The sequence below is a fragment of the Cololabis saira genome, chromosome 14 (assembly GCF_033807715.1).
Source record: "Cololabis saira isolate AMF1-May2022 chromosome 14, fColSai1.1, whole genome shotgun sequence".
Classification (NCBI taxonomy): domain Eukaryota; kingdom Metazoa; phylum Chordata; class Actinopteri; order Beloniformes; family Belonidae; genus Cololabis; species Cololabis saira.
The window spans coordinates 10,487,683-10,503,341 of NC_084600.1; the positions used below are offsets into that span (position 1 = coordinate 10,487,683).

The following is a 15,659-nucleotide window of genomic DNA, read 5'->3' on the forward strand; positions in this document are numbered from 1 at the left end:
CTACACTGACATCATCCAGGAAGTGGCAAAACATGCAGTCCCTCAAATGAGCGTTAGAAAGAAAAAAAGAAAGCCTTGGATCTGTTGAAGTCCTTGAGGTAATTGGTTGGTTGGTTCGTTCGTTAGTTTATTTTGAACATGTATAAAAAACAAGAAAAAAGACAAGAAAACAAATCCAGGTGGTCAAAACACATATTTCAAGTTATATGTTTGAAAAGGAGTGGGAGGAAGTATAAACTTATTTAATCCCACCCCCTTTCCACAACTAATATATATAACTATGAAATAAATATAATCCGTATATCTAAGTATATAAACATACAAAGACAACATGATAAATACCAGAACACACAGCTGCTGATCTTTAAACACAGTCTTCACTTTTATACCTCAAATAAACCATTTCTTTATATTTCTTCTTAAATTGTTTTATGTTTGTACATTCTTTTAACTCCAAATTCAAACCATTCCACAGTTTAATTCCACAAACTGATACACAAAAACGTATTTTTGTTGTAAGCACAAATAAAGATTTGAAGTTTAGGTTTTCCCTCCCAATGAATAATTGCTGAATGTTATCCGGTAGTGAATGTTCTATTTCGTCCCTACTGACCGCCAGGCGGTGCTGTAAGCACTGGATATCTCCCCCTCGCGCATGCGCATGTCGAGTACAATACCAACAATGTCACGTCACCCGTGACCCCTGCATGACCCCCGGAAGGGTATATCTTCCGGCGTCAGCATGGGATCGGCTCCTTTTTTCTTCTCGCATCGCGCGTCTGAAGTACAGGACGGAAATAGGAGCTTTGTGAAGCTCCTTTTTTTCCTCCCTAAAACCGCCGGCCCTGTGCAGCTTCGTGCCGTAAGGTAGGAGTAACGATCTCTGTCGTCCTCCAAGAGGCTGTGGCCACGCGGTATTTATTGGTGTTCGTTGCGGCGGCGGCGGCGTCTCCCCGCCCCGCCCCCCTGCCCAGCTGACAGAAGGTAAGCTGTCAAGCTGCGCCTGACACCTGATCACAATCTGCGCAGGGAGACAGCGTTTCGCTTCCTCTCCCCACTTATTAATGTGACAACATTATTTTTTCCTTGCAGATTATTTTTTTCTTTTGAAAAAAAAAAAAAAAAAAGGAAAAAAAGAAGACAGAAAAGGATTATTTTTTTCTTTTGAAAAAACAATACAAACACCTTTTTTGGTCTTTCTTACAGCCGTGGTGGAGGCCACGCCCCTCTCCCACCGGCTCATTTGTGGTGACGGCAGCGTTTCGCTCCCTCTCCCACTTTATTAATGTGACAACATTATTTTTTCCTTGCAGATTATTTTTTTCTTTTGAAAAAAAAAAAAAAAAAGGAAAAAAAGAAGACAGAAAAGGATTATTTTTTTCTTTTGAAAAAACAATACAAACACCTTTTTTGGTCTTTCTTACAGCCGTGGTGGAGGCCACGCCCCTCTCCCACCGGCTCATTTGTGGTGACGGCAGCGTTTCGCTCCCTCTCCCACTTTATTAATGTGACAACATTATTTTTTCCTTGCAGATTATTTTTTTCTTTTGAAAAAAAAAAAAAAAAAAAAAGGAAAAAAAGAAGACAGAAAAGGATTATTTTTTTCTTTTGAAAAAACAATACAAACACCTTTTTTGGTCTTTCTTACAGCCGTGGTGGAGGCCACGCCCCTCTCCCACCGGCTCATTTGTGGTGACGGCAGCGTTTCGCTCCCTCTCCCACTTTATTAATGTGACAACATTATTTTTTCCTTGCAGATTATTTTTTTCTTTTGAAAAAAAAAAAAAAAAAGGAAGGAAACGAGAGAGGATTGTTCTCTTCTTTTTGAGTAAAGACGCCTATTTTTGCCTTTTCTCATGGCCGTGGTGACGGCAGCGTGGCCCTCCCCTCTCCCGCCTGCATATTGGCGGTGACGGCAGCGTGCTCGCTGTGGTGACGGCAGCGTTTCCGCTCCCCTCTCCCACTGACACACCTGTGTTGACGGTAGCGTGGCCCTCCCCTCTCCCGCCTGTATATTGGCGGTGACGGCAGCGTGCTCGCTGTGGTGACGGCAGCGTTTCTGCTCCCCTCTCCCACTGACACCTACGTGGTGATGGCGGCTCGTCCGCTCCCTCTCCCACCGGCACATCCGTGGTGACGGCAGCGTGACCGCTCCCCTCTCCCACGACACATTCGTGTGGACGGCAGCGTGTCCGCTCGTCTCTCCTACCAGCACATCCGTGGTGACGGCAGCGTGTCCGCTCCCTCTCCCACTGACACATCCGTGCTGACGGTAGCGTGGCCGCTCCCCTCTCCCACCGGCATATTGGTGGTGACGGCAGCGTGCTCGCTGTGGTGACGGCAGCGTTTCCGCTCCCCTCTCCCACTGACACATCCGTATTGGCGGTAGCGTGGCCCTCCCCTCTCCCGCCGGCACATTGGCGGTGACGGCAGCGTGCTCGCTGTGGTGACGGCAGCGTTTCTGCTCCCCTCTCCCACTGACACATCCGTGCTGACGGTAGCGTGACCGCTCCCCTCTCCCGCCAGCATATTGGTGGTGACGGCAGCGTGCTCGCTGTGGTGACGGCAGCGTTTCCGCTCCCCTCTCCCACCGACACCTACGTGGTGACTGCAGCGCGTCCGCTCCCCTCTCCCACCGGCACATCCGTGGTGACGGCAGCATGACCGCTCCCACCGACACATTCGTGTGAACGGCAGCGTGTCCGCTCCTCTTTCCTGCCAGCACATCCGTGGCAACGGCAGCGTGTCCGCTCCCTCTCCCATCATGCCCAGGGTGCATGGCCGCCCTGGACCCTGCGGATGACCAGGACCTCTGCGTGTCGTGCCTCGGCCCTGAGCAGCGGGGCCGTTGGCCAGCCTCCCCTCATCTCAGCCGGGGTCTTCTCTGAAGCGATCGGCAAAGAGAGTGGTGGGGGCCCCCAAACGACGGCGGATGACGAGCCAGCTCTCCTCGAAGGTAGATCGCTTGGCTGCTGACATGGAGCAGATGAAGGCGCCCCTCCTCAATCTGCAACCTGGTACTGGCCAGGTGGAACCTGCCATGCCAGAGTTTGCTCTGGGGTCGCCACCGCCGCTGCCGGAGGACGCCATATCCATTGCAGCCTCGGCGAGCCACTTCAACGTGTCATCAGGGGACCCGGCCTCACAGCGCTCGGGGTTCTCCTCGCACTCATCTGCCCAGAGCTCTCGGGAGGGGACGGTTTGTTCCTCCGTGCAGAGCATTATCCGCACTGCCCTGGCACACTTGCAGCCGAGTGCACCGCGTGCGGAGGTGGCCTCTAGCGCCTTCCACAGGCGCAATCCTTCTCCGGTGGAATTCACATTCCGTCTTCGTCGGATTTTTTTGAGGGGCTGCACTCATGCTGGAGAGATGTCACAGCCGGCTGATGACCGTGCTCTGACGGCGATGGAGGACGCTGCTGTTCTCCACCACATGCCCCCCCCCATCGAGCCCTCCATTGCAGCACTGATAGTGGCTCCTGATGAGGCTCTGAAGCCAGATCCCAAGTGCCCCTCTACCCAGAGTAGGGTTACTGATGGGCATATTTGTAAGGCTTATGAAACAGCGGCACGCATCGGCCGGCTGGGGAACACCCTTTCCCATCTTCTGCTGGCTCTCTCCACCTCCCTGCAGGATGCACAGGTGGAGGATTCCACACGAGACATGTGTGACATATCCCTACAGGCTTTTTGCCTGGGGGCGCCTGGGGCGGCTGATGTCCACCCTGGTGCACACGCGCCGTCATGTCTGACTGGCGCAGTCACCCCTGACGGAGACTGCTCGTAGGGTTCTTCGTCAGGCACCGGCAGACCCGGGGGAGCTGCTTGGGGCAACTGCCCTGGAAGCTTTGAACCGCACCGCCCTGGCTGATGAGACCAGGCAGCGGCTGGTGTACCTTCACAGGGGTGCGGCCGCTTCCTGTACACCGGGAGGCCCTTCACCGGCCCCCGGGCCTCGCCCCCGGCCGCCTGCCCACGGCGGCCGGCGCGGCTTTCAGCGGTCTGTGAGTCAGCCTGCTGGTGACTTTCGCCCCCCTGTGCGCGGACCGTCCCACCAGCGTCGGGGCGTTGATCCCGACCGTCGCCCCCCCGGGACGTCCGGAGCCCGGGGGAGACGGCGCTGAGGCCACGGAGCCGGTCGTCAGCTACTTTTCCGGCAGCAGCTCGGTTACTGGGCTGCCTGCTCATTGGGGGCCGGGTGGTTTCCACCCTAGCCCAGGGGTACGTATTGCAGTTCCGACACCGGCCTCCTATCTCCGGCCGGGTTGAGATGACCATCGTCAGAGACCCGGCAAACATTCCGGCTCGGGCTCAGGTGTTGCCCGCCCTACTGGCCAAGAGCGCCATCATGCCGGTGGACCCCCCGCCGCGGCCTGGGGGTTCTACTTGAGCTACTTTCTCGTCAGCAAGAGAGACGACGGACGTCGTCCCATCTTGGACTTGAGGGACCTCGACGAATACATGAAGGTCTTGCCCTTCCGGAGGCTTGACCACAGCAGATGCTCTGCGTTGGTCAGGAGGAAGTGGTTTGCAACTGTGGGCCTACAGGGCGCTTGTTTCACGTGCCGGTCGCGGCACGTCACCGGTGGTTCCGGGGGCTCGCCTACCGGGGCCACCGTTGTCGGTTCAGGGTGCTCCTGTGCGGGCTCTCCCTGTCACCGAGGATTTTTTTCACCAGGTGCGTGATGGCAACCCTTGCCCCTCTTGTACCTTTGGGCCTGCTGTCGCTACGCCCCCTGCAATGTGGCTGGACAGCCTCGCCTGGATGCCAAGAGGCACGGGCGCAGGCTGGTCAGGGTTTCGCGGGTGTGTGTCTATACCCTTGCACCCTGGAAAGGCGGGACATTCCGGCTGAGGGGTGTGCCCTTAGGCGCTGTCCCCTCCCTGCCGGGAGGCTGTCATCAGTAGTCCTCCCGGGTCCGCACGCGCCACATCAACGTGCTGGAGCTCTGGGCTCTGCACTTCACACTAACATTTTTTGCAACTCCTGTGGGGGAGGCACGTGCCGGGTCGGTCGGACAGTGTGTCCACTGTTCCTTGATCGGCCACCAGAGAGGGCCCCGACTCTGCACAGCTGCTGCAGGTGTCCCGGGGCCTCCTAGCGTGGACAGCTCCTCGCCTGCCCGGCCTTCGGGCGATGTTCCTGCCTGGAGACAGGAACCGGGTGACGGACTTCCTCTCCCGGCGCAAGCCGCCTTTGCAGAGGGTCCTCCAGAGGGCTCACGGGCTCCTCTTGGTGGCCCCCTTCCGACCGGGGAAACATAGTTTCCACTGCTGCGGGGGCTCTGCTGCGACACAACATGACGCCCCCCAGAGGGACCGTCTTTTCCAGCCGGGGATTCAGGTTTTGCACCCCGACCCCGTCGCTTTTGGCTCTGAGTCTGGCCGCTGCGGCGCCCGACCCATTGTTGTCAAGCTGTCCTGAACCCGTCAGGGCTGGCATCTCGAATGCCCATGTGCCTCCCACCCGCCTCTGGTATGAGTGCGAGTGGGGGAGATTCTCTGCCTGGTGTGCAGACGGGGCAGAGGACCCTGTTCTTTGCCCCGTGGCCACGATCCTGGGGTCCCTTCGGTCCCTCCTGGATGGTGGCCGTGCTCAGTCCACTTTAAGGGTGTATGTGGCGGTCATTTCATCGCAACATGCCCTGGTTGAGAATGCCACCGTGGGGTGCCACCGGCTGGTTTCTCTTTCTCAGGGGGGCTCTGAGGCTGCCCCCCCCGAGGAGCCCAAAGGCCCCAGTTTTCGATTCCATTCGATTTTTATATAGCGTCTAATACAACAGATGTTGTCTCTAGACGCTTTCCAGTGAACCTGAACATAAACATGAATATAAACCCCCGAGCAGTGTGGGACCTGCCCATGGTGCTAGGTGCCCTCTCTTCTCCACCCTTTTGGGCCCTTGGCCCGGGTGGGCCTGAAGTGGCTCTCTACGGAGATAGCTTTTCTCCTCGCCATGACATCGGCGAGTCGATGAGTTACATGCCCTGTCAGTCAGCTCAGGGGCTATGTTGTGGCCGAACGTGGCGTTCCTGCCCTAGGTCCTGCAGAGAGTGGGCCGAGCCCTTTGTGCCCCGTACGGGCCCTTGCTGCTTATGCTACCGCGCCTGTGCGACGGTCGGAGCAGCTTGTTCTCTGCCATGGTGGCCCCAACAGGGGGCGTGCTGTTTCTGGACAGCGCCGTCCCACTGGGTGGTGGACACTGTCGAGCGCGCCCACAGGGCCAGTGGCCGCCCCTTACCAGTGGGGGTGAGGTGCCACTCGGCCAGAAGCGTCGAAGCTTCTTGGCTGCCCTGCAGGGGGTGCCTCTGGAGGACATCTGCACCGCGACTTCGTGGACGTCGCCAGACACGTTCTCCAGGTTTTACCGGATCAATGTCGCCACTCCCCAACCATTGGGCGTGGTTCTACTCCCGGGTCCTTCTGCCCCTGATCAGTGTGGTATGTGACCGGGATTCTATGTGACATTGTTGGTATTCGTCATCCAGTGCTTACAGCACCGCCTGGCGGTCAGTAGGGACGAAATAGAACGAAAGTTACGCCTGTAACTACGGTTCTATGAGTCCCGGATGACCGCCAGGCCTGCCGGTCACTCCGAATCCTCGTGCTCTCGCGAGAAGATTCTAGGAGCCGATCCCATGCTGACGCCGGAAGATATACCCTTCCGGGGGTCATGCAGGGGTCACGGGTGACGTGACATTGTTGGTATTGTACTCGACATGCGCATGCGCGAGGGGGAGATATCCAGTGCTTACAGCACCGCCTGGCGGTCATCCGGGACTCATAGAACCGTAGTTACAGGCGTAACTTTCGATTTTTTGCTTTAAACATTACTTGTGCAGATTGAAATGCCACTAGATCCATGAGTTTTAGTACTTTAGACTGTAAGAATAGTGAGTTAGTGTGATCTGGATATCCAGCCGTGTGAATGTATTGTATTGCTCTCTTTTGAAGTTTGAGTAATGAATGTAAACTAGATTTATAGTTATTGCCCCAAATTTCTGCACAGTAAGTGAAATATGGAAGAACTAGTGAACAGTAAAGAATGTGGAGGGCCCTGTGATCCATAATAAGTACTGCAATGCTCTTTGAAACTTTGGTCCAAATGAAAATGTATTGTCCAACAACATACATGAAGTAAACTTTTACTGACTGAAATGTTGAGTGAAAATGTCTCACCTGTGCCCACCTGAGGACACTTCCCACAGCCGTGGCCCCAGGCCTTGCCCACCGTGCAGCAGCACATCTCCCTGGTGATCTGGGTGGGCAGCGGGTACTCACAGCCCCGGGACTCCGACGCAATCAGGAAGCACTGAGCCTGCTCGGACTCTAACACATCCACAGGCTTTCATTAGACACGGCTCCGTCGTCATGGAAAAGTCCCAATCTGGGAGGAAAAGGTCGTCTCCCTCCAGTGGACATGCAGCAAAAAAAAAACAAGGACAAAGACGAAGCCGAGGCCTCGGACTCACCAACACATCGGTTCCTCTCCAGGACAAAACCGGACTTGCAGGAACATTTAAAGCTGCCCAGCGTATTGAGACAATCTCCGTTCTGACAGACACCCTGCATGGAGCACTCGTTGATGTCTTCAAGGTACGGAAAAACAGAAGAACAACGACACAAGACAGAAGTTTTTTGTTTGTTTTTTTCACAAGGGAACAACAGTTTTCTTCAGTACATGAGAGCAGCTCCAGAACCAGGATTTTAAGATTTTTTTCACATGTCTCAAATAGTAGAAAACAAAAATGCAAGTAAAATAAGTCTACACATTGCTCGTTATTTGTTATTCTAATTTAATAATTCCTCTCCTTTTTCTATGCTCCATTATGTGAATTTAAATGCTTAATTTATTTTGTTAATCATATGCACCTTTTACAGTTTTTCACAATTGCTAACACACGTTTTTCACAACCTAACGGCATTCTCAAAACTGCACACACAAAACTGAAAACATCACACACAAAATGCTAAACCCTGTCACTTCTTCTCCAGGAAGACTCTTTTCCATCAAATCTCTTAACTGTTCCCAAAATGGAGCTCATGTTTTCATTTGGTACACACAGCCATATTTTCAAATGATACACACATACCATTCATTTGGTACACACAACTAAGCATTTACTGCACACACACCAAGCATTCACAGCACAATGAAGTGCAAAACTGAAAACACAATCATAGAAATGGAACACACATGGATGTCAATGACTATTGAGAATACTGTAATCAATTTATCTTTTTGGAAGATTACTGTGTAGGCCTACTTTTGTCATAGTCAAACATAAAACAGCACAAACATATGCAGCCAAAAAATGTTTTATTTATTTTTCTTTTATACATTTTTGGACGTAAATGTACTGTGAACTGGCCTGCTCAAACCCCCCCTCCATCATGCCTCTGGTTTCTATCTGGCCAGAGGGCCTCATCCACATCCACAGCAATGTCCTCCCTGTCCAGGCAGCGTTGGAAAAAACGCCTTGAGTGGCGCATAAAGCCCTGACCGGACTCAGGACTTACATCGGCACAAGCCTCCTCCATGGCCTCCTCTTCCTCTCCCTCCTCCTCCACCTTGATCTTCTCCTTGTCCTCCGCCTCCTTCTCTCTGTCTACCTACTCCTCTATGTCGTCCTCCTCTCACTCTCAACCCTCTTCTTCTCTGGTTCTCCATTGTTCACCAAACAAAACATTGCTCTCAAGGCCCTTTGATAGTGCAGTCCTGATTGCAAATGGCTCACCAGACGTGGATGTTTTGAGATTTGACTATGTGTGTGTTGTAGATTGATGCTTTGTGATTTTATGTGAGAAGTGTGTGCAACGACTGAACACTGAGTGTAGTGTTTTGACAACAAGGTTGTGTGAAATTGACAACAGAGTGTAAAGAAGGAAAGTCAGAGTCTAATGCAGATAAGGGAGTGTGATGTAGTGTAAATTGTGTTGATTGATTAAGTACTTAAAGTGATGGTTGTGCAAATTGTGCCAAGTTTTCGTTTTTTGTGTGTTAACAATTGTGAAAAACTGTAATTCTTAGAGCACCTTGTTTTTTGTTTTTTGTATTCCTTACAAGAATCCCCCCTTTTTTTTTTTCTTTCTTTTCATATTGCATTTTACGGAAGAGTATACGGGCCATGCAGGAGAAAAAATATTTGAGAGGGGGAGATTTTTTTTTATTGTGCACTTCGAGAATAAAGTCGAAATGTCGAGAAAAAAGTCGAAAAGTCGAGATTAATGTTGAAGTAGAATTTCGAGAAAAAAGTCAAAATGTTGAGAAAAAAGTCGAATTGTTGAGAAAGAAGTCGCAATTTTAAGAAAAAAGTCCAAATGTCGAGAGAAAAGTCGAAAAGGTGAGATTAATTTTGAAGTACAATTTCGAGAAAAAAGTGGAAATGTCGAGAAAAAAGTCAAAATTTCGTGAATAAAGTCGAAATGTTGGGAAAAAATACTTTTTTATTTTTTTTCTCGAAATTGTATTTCAACATTAATCTCGACATTTCGACTTTTTTCTCGACATTTTGTCTTTTTTCTCGAAGTGCACAATAAAAAAAAATCTTCCACTCTCAAATTTTCTCTTGCCTGGCTCTAATACGTAACATTTAAATTGATATTTATCCATTATCCTCTTTGAGTGTTTATATATTTGTACGCGTTTGTCGGTTGAAAAAAAAAAAGAAAAAAAGCTGCAGAACCGAGCCAGCGTTACCTTGACAGTGAGTGTTGTTGAACCTTTTATAACCTTGTGGGCAGGTGGAGCCGTACTCTTCCACAATGGTCTGTTTGACTGATGCATCTGAGGGGAGACGGAGAAAACAAATCACCAAAGTTCTCCAGACAAATGATATCAAATCAATTTGTAAAACTCACAGTTTAAAAAGTAAAAATAAAGTAATGTTGGCACAGTATGAGCATTTTCCTCATCACTGACTATTGATCATAGAGGCTTTGGGAAGTCTTCAAAATGTTGAATAAAAGGCAACAAATAGAACAGAAGGATGTGGATGAGTGAAAATGTACACCAAAGAAAATTCCTAGTACAAAACTTCTGAAACATACAGAAGCATTTAGGATTCAGCTAAGTAGATTAACTTCCACTGGATGTTTAGCCTCAACCTTTAAGAGCCCACAAGGCATTTCCTGGAAACCTTAAAAACTTAATGAAATTCTTCCACATCCACACATTACTACTTTCACCACATTTCACCTGTACAAACAAATGCGAGACCATCAAAGCTTCTGCAGAAAACATCAGCCAAAGTGGGTTTTTTGGTATATATATTTACAATTTTAACTAAAAACCAAGCCCAAAAGGTGTAGACGTCATAAATGTCATAAGCCTAAGCTTATGACGCCTACCCTTTTCACAAGAAAAATAAAAATGTTAGCTCTTATAAACTAACGCATTTAGGATTTAGAGAATGAAACAAAATACATAAATAAATCCATATGAGAAGTTGCTGGAGTATAAACAAAATATCTGTACACAAACTTACAGCATATTCCATGTGTCATTACTAAATATCATTCCATACAGTATATATATAAGCACACACATACACATACATATACCTACACATATACATACGTACACACACACATGCATACATACGTCCGTACGTACGTACATACATACATACATTAAAACCTCATGAATTCATAAAATTCTGCTATCTTCATCTTATTCTTGATCAGAACAGCGTGGCGTGTTCTGCAAGGGACCAGACACATGTTGGGTCGTTTTATAACAAAGATGTGGGAACGCAGCACATAGTAAAAGCTTGTTGCTACAAAAAAACTATCCATGCACGGCTCACCTTGCCATTTTCAAGAAAAGGGAGGGGCCTAACATTGAACTTGTGTGTGACAAAACCCACAGCAGTCTGGGCGAGAACCCAGTCATCTACAGGCTCACCAGATGTACAGTATCGGGTTTTGTCAAAGGCCACATTGTCTGAGCCAGAACTGAGACGGAATAATACCAGAGTGGAAAAATGCGAGTAGCCAAGATATTCTTGAAATTCAATCTTCAGCAGAGTGATGACAGTCCTGCGCCGGGCAGGCCCATAGGAACATGCTTAAGTAGAGGGTGATTTTCCACATTCTCTTTTTCTGTCCCACCGTCTGCGTGTTATTCCCATAATTTCTTCTGTTTTCTCCTTCTGAAACGTTTCACTGACTCACCTTACCGCTGCGTTTCACCTACATATTCAAAGTCGTTCTTATAGGACTAAGAAGTATTTGTTTCAATCCAGGGCCATCATTTCATAAGGTAGCAGGTATAAACTGGCGGGATACTTGAAATGTTTTATTCAGTAAAAACCTCCTCTCAGAAACGTGCAAGACGATGAGCGGAGGAAAAGAATATGAATAAGAATAAGAATATGATAAGGAAGCAATAAGGAAGCAATTTTCTACATATATATTAAAAAACAAACTCGGGATGTACGAGGAAATCTGGAAACCATTTAATCAATTCATTAAAAAAGGAGATATACACTACCGTTCAATTCAGTTTGGGGTCACATTGAAATCTGGAGCATCACATTTGTGGGGTCAATTAAACGCTCAAAATGGCCAGAAAAAGAGAACTTTCATCTGAAACTCGACAGTTCTTAGAAATGAAAGCTATTCCATGCGAGAAATTGCTAAGAAATTGAAGATTTCCTACAACGTGTAGTACTCCCTTCAGAGGACAGCACAAACAAGCTCTAACCAGAGTAGAAAAAGAAGTGGGAGGCCGCGTTGCACAACTGAGCAAGAAGATAAGTACATTTAGAGTCTCTAGTTTGAGAAACAGACGCCTCACAGGTCCCCAACTGGCATCTTCATTAAATAGTAACCGCAAAACACCAGTGTCAACATCTACGCTGAAGAGGCGGCTGCGGGATTCTGGGCTTCAGGGCAGAGTGGCAAAGAAAAAGCCATATCTGAGACTGGCCAATAAAAGAAAAAGATTAAGATGGGCAAAAGAAAACAGACATTGGACAGAGGAAGACTGGAAAAAAGTGTTGTGGACGGATGAATCCAAGTTTGAGGTGTTTGGATCACAAAGAAGAACGTTTGTGAGACGCAGAACAAATGAAAAGATGCTGGAAGAATGCCTGACGCCATCTGTTAAGGACGGTGGAGGTAGTGTGATGGTCTGGGGTTGCTTTGGTGCTGGTAAGGTGGGAGATTTGTACAGGGTAAAAGGGATTCTGAATAAGGAAGGCTATCACTTCATTTTGCAACGCCATGCCATACCCAGTGGACAGCGCTTGATTGGAGCCAATTTCATCCTACAACAGGACAATGACCCTAAACACACCTCCAAATTGTGCAAGAACTATTTAGAGCGGAAGCAGCTGGTATTCTATCGGTAATGGAGTGGCCAGCGCAGTCACCAGATCTGAACCCCATTGAGCTGTTGTGGGAGCAGCTTGACCGTATGGTACGCAAGAAGTTCCATCCAACCAATCCAACTTGTGGGAGCTGCTTCTGGAAGCGTGGGGTGCAATTTCTCCAGATTACCTCAACAAATTAACAGCTAGAATGCCAAAGGTCTGCAATGCTGTAATTGCTGCAAATGGAGGATTCTTTGACGAAAGTAAAGTTTGATGTAAAAAAAATCTTATTTCAAATACAAATCATTATTTCTAACCTTGTCAATGCCTTGACTCTATTTTTTATTCATTTCACAACGTAAGGTGGTGAATAAGTGTGACTTTTCATGGAAAACACAAAATTGTTAGTGTACAGTAGGTGCTTCTACGGGAGGAAAATGCAGGGCAGGAACCTAAATAACAAAGAAGTGGTGAACCTCGGAAGGGGAAGGGTCTTGGAGGGCGACAGCAAAAGAGTCATTTTTGTTTATGTGTAAGTTTTGTTTATGTATATCTTTAATTTGCTCGAGGTAACATTGGACTGTACTAATTTTGGACCTTATAAGAAGAGAGATGCAAAGAGAGAATGGATTTAGGTGGGGGGGGGGGGGTTAAGACTGTTAAGTCAGAAGTTGTTGTGAAATGTCCTTTATAATAATATCCTGTGTGTGAATAAAAAATCAATAAAGATATTGTTAAAAAAAAAAGAAAGCAATTTTCCCCCTACATCTGAAATTTACTTATTAGGGCAAACTAAGACAAAAAAAATTGGAAATTATGAGAATAAAGTCTTAATGTTGATGTTTTCTTTTGTCTTAGTTTGGCCGTAATACTATGCTGTAGAAATTCAACTCGAAGGAGGAAGTAAAAGAAGACTCACTTGGTAATTTGGGGCACTGGTAACACTTGTTCTGTCCCCATGAGTTCCCCACGCTGCCACAACAATCCTCCTGGTTGGTCAGGACAGGAAGTGGGGTGCTGTTGCACTAAAGATGGAGAAACGGGGTCATGTGGTGGCCAATACGAGCACGTATACACAAGCCTGGTCACATGTGAGCAAACCCACAGCCTGTTTGGGGGTGGTCTCCTGGAAGCAGCGGCCCTTGGGCTTGTGTCGTGGTGGGATGAAGCGCTGTCCCGTCTTGTGAGGAGGCTTGACGTCTGATTGGTCGTGAGACTGAATCACCACGGAGGTGTCGGGCGTGTGGTGGACACGTACGTTGATCTGCACTGAAGACACAGGAAAAAGGCAGATATCAGAAGAATGAGACACACCCCAAGAATCCCACAGTGAGACCCGCTGAGGCGACAGCCGGATACCGTATTTTCCACACTATAAGGCGCACCTAAACGCCTTAATTTTTTTCAAAAGCTGACCATGCGCCTTATAATCCGTTGCGCCTTATATATGGATCAATATTTAGCCGCAACAGGTCTCGCAACTACGGTAAGCAGCCGCCAGGCCCGGACTGGCCATAGGGAGAACCGGGAGTTATTGTTAGACAGTTTTTCTCCACAAATTCAAGATCAAGATCATAATAATCTTCCAATTTAGAACTAAAATATTAAAGAACTAACACAAATAAAATACACTTCTACGGAGCCCTTCTGTTGACATTTGAAAAAAATAAAATAATGCGTGGCCACGCATTAATAACTCGTGGCCACGAGATAATCAATGCGTGGCCAAGAGTTATTAATGCGTGGCCACGCATTATGTATCTCGTGCCCACGCATTATTTTACTCGTGGATGGCATTATAACCTACTGTCTGGACTTCGTGGATGCAACTTCCTTGGTGGGATGGTTATTCATCATTAATAACGGTAATTATAGTCTATTTATATTAAAGAGCAAGAGTATTGTCATGGCGAGTGTAGTAATAACATGTGACATTTGAAAAAAATAAAATAATGTGTGGCCACACATTAATAACTCGTGGCCACGCATTAATTATCTCATAGCCACGAGTTATTAATGTGTGGACACGCATTTTTTGTATTATTTTACCAGTACACTTCAATTAAATACTTTTTTTTTTTATTTTTGTAATTTATTTTCCCAAGCCACTCGGAGCCGCAGTATAAGGATGAAAGAGTTGCATGCGGCTCCGGATCCGCGGGTTGCCGACCCTTGGTCTAATGGATGCATAACGTAACCCCAGCCTCTACTGTAGCGCCTTATAATGCGGTGCGCCTTATATATGGAAAAGGTTTTAAAATACGTAATTAATTGAAGGTGCGCTTTATAATACGGTGCGCCTTATAGTGTGGAAAATACGGTACCTTCAGATGAGTGGTGCCCCGCCTGCGACAGAGGCAGGGTGAACACGGAGTGTGTTTGAGCGAGCTGGGTCCGCCCCAGGCCTGAGGAATCCAGCAGCTTCTGGCCGCCGGGCTTCAGCGGGACGGAGTATATGGGCTGCTTGTTGCCGCGCGCCGCCTGAGCTTGCTGCGTCTGGTGGAGGGGAAACTGGCAGAGGCGGCCGGTGAAGCCGGGAGGGCAGAGGCAATGCTTCCTGGAGCTGCACACGCCTCCATTCATGCAGGTCAGGGGACACACCACTGCAGAGAGAGAGACAAGACAGCAAGGGTCACCAACTATGTTTGTCAGAGGGCCAGAATTTTACCGGGCAGTCACCTTGGGGGCCGGACCCTCAAATAATTTTTTTTTATAAAAATCACTTTATTTGATGTTTATTGTTTATGTGTTGTTCAATTTCGTTACAAAACTGAAGGCATTTTTAGCCTTTATGAGTCAAGCCTGAATTATGGTTCCGCGTTAAACCAATGCATATGGGGACAGATAATTTGTGGTGATTACAAATAATATAATATATTACAAATAATAGCAGTGACCAAAACACCTGCAGAAATACTGCAGGAATGACATAGCAGCAGTTAAATGCAGCCTTCTGTAAGCTTTAAATATCCACTGGGCTTACATCAAATACATCAAAACACAACAATAAAAAACACTTTTCTGAACTTATCAATATGACTCTGTCCTTCACAGGATAAGTAACATGGATCACTGCAAAAACTCACAATCTTAACAAGAATATTTGTCTTATTTCTAGTTAAAATGTCTCATTTTAGTAAAAAAATCTCATTACACTGAATCTCATCACTGGAAAAAACAACAATTTTCACCTGTTTCAAGTAGATTTTCACTTGAAATAAGTAGAAAAATCTGCCAGTGGAACAAGATTTTTTTGCTTGTAATAAGAAGATAAATCTTGTCCCACTGGCAGATTTTCCTACTTATTTCAAGTGAAAATGTACTTGAAACAGGTAAAAATTGTC

At 47.6% G+C, this 15,659-nt stretch overlaps 1 protein-coding gene across 3 annotated transcripts in view; it reads right to left on the bottom strand.

Annotated features, from left to right (window-relative positions):
* ltbp3 (latent transforming growth factor beta binding protein 3) overlaps nt 1-15,659 on the bottom strand; it is a 73,682-nt gene that overhangs the window by 27,584 nt on the left and 30,439 nt on the right. For all 3 annotated transcript variants that reach the window (XM_061739643.1, XM_061739644.1, XM_061739642.1), the window contains exons 2-7: nt 14,640-14,918; nt 13,421-13,584; nt 13,235-13,340; nt 9,699-9,785; nt 7,471-7,587; nt 7,178-7,327 (exon numbers count right to left, since the gene is read on the bottom strand). In XM_061739643.1, coding sequence (XP_061595627.1) covers nt 7,178-7,327; nt 7,471-7,587; nt 9,699-9,785; nt 13,235-13,340; nt 13,421-13,584; nt 14,640-14,918 — 903 coding nt within the window. The remainder of the gene's footprint in view (nt 1-7,177; nt 7,328-7,470; nt 7,588-9,698; nt 9,786-13,234; nt 13,341-13,420; nt 13,585-14,639; nt 14,919-15,659) is intronic.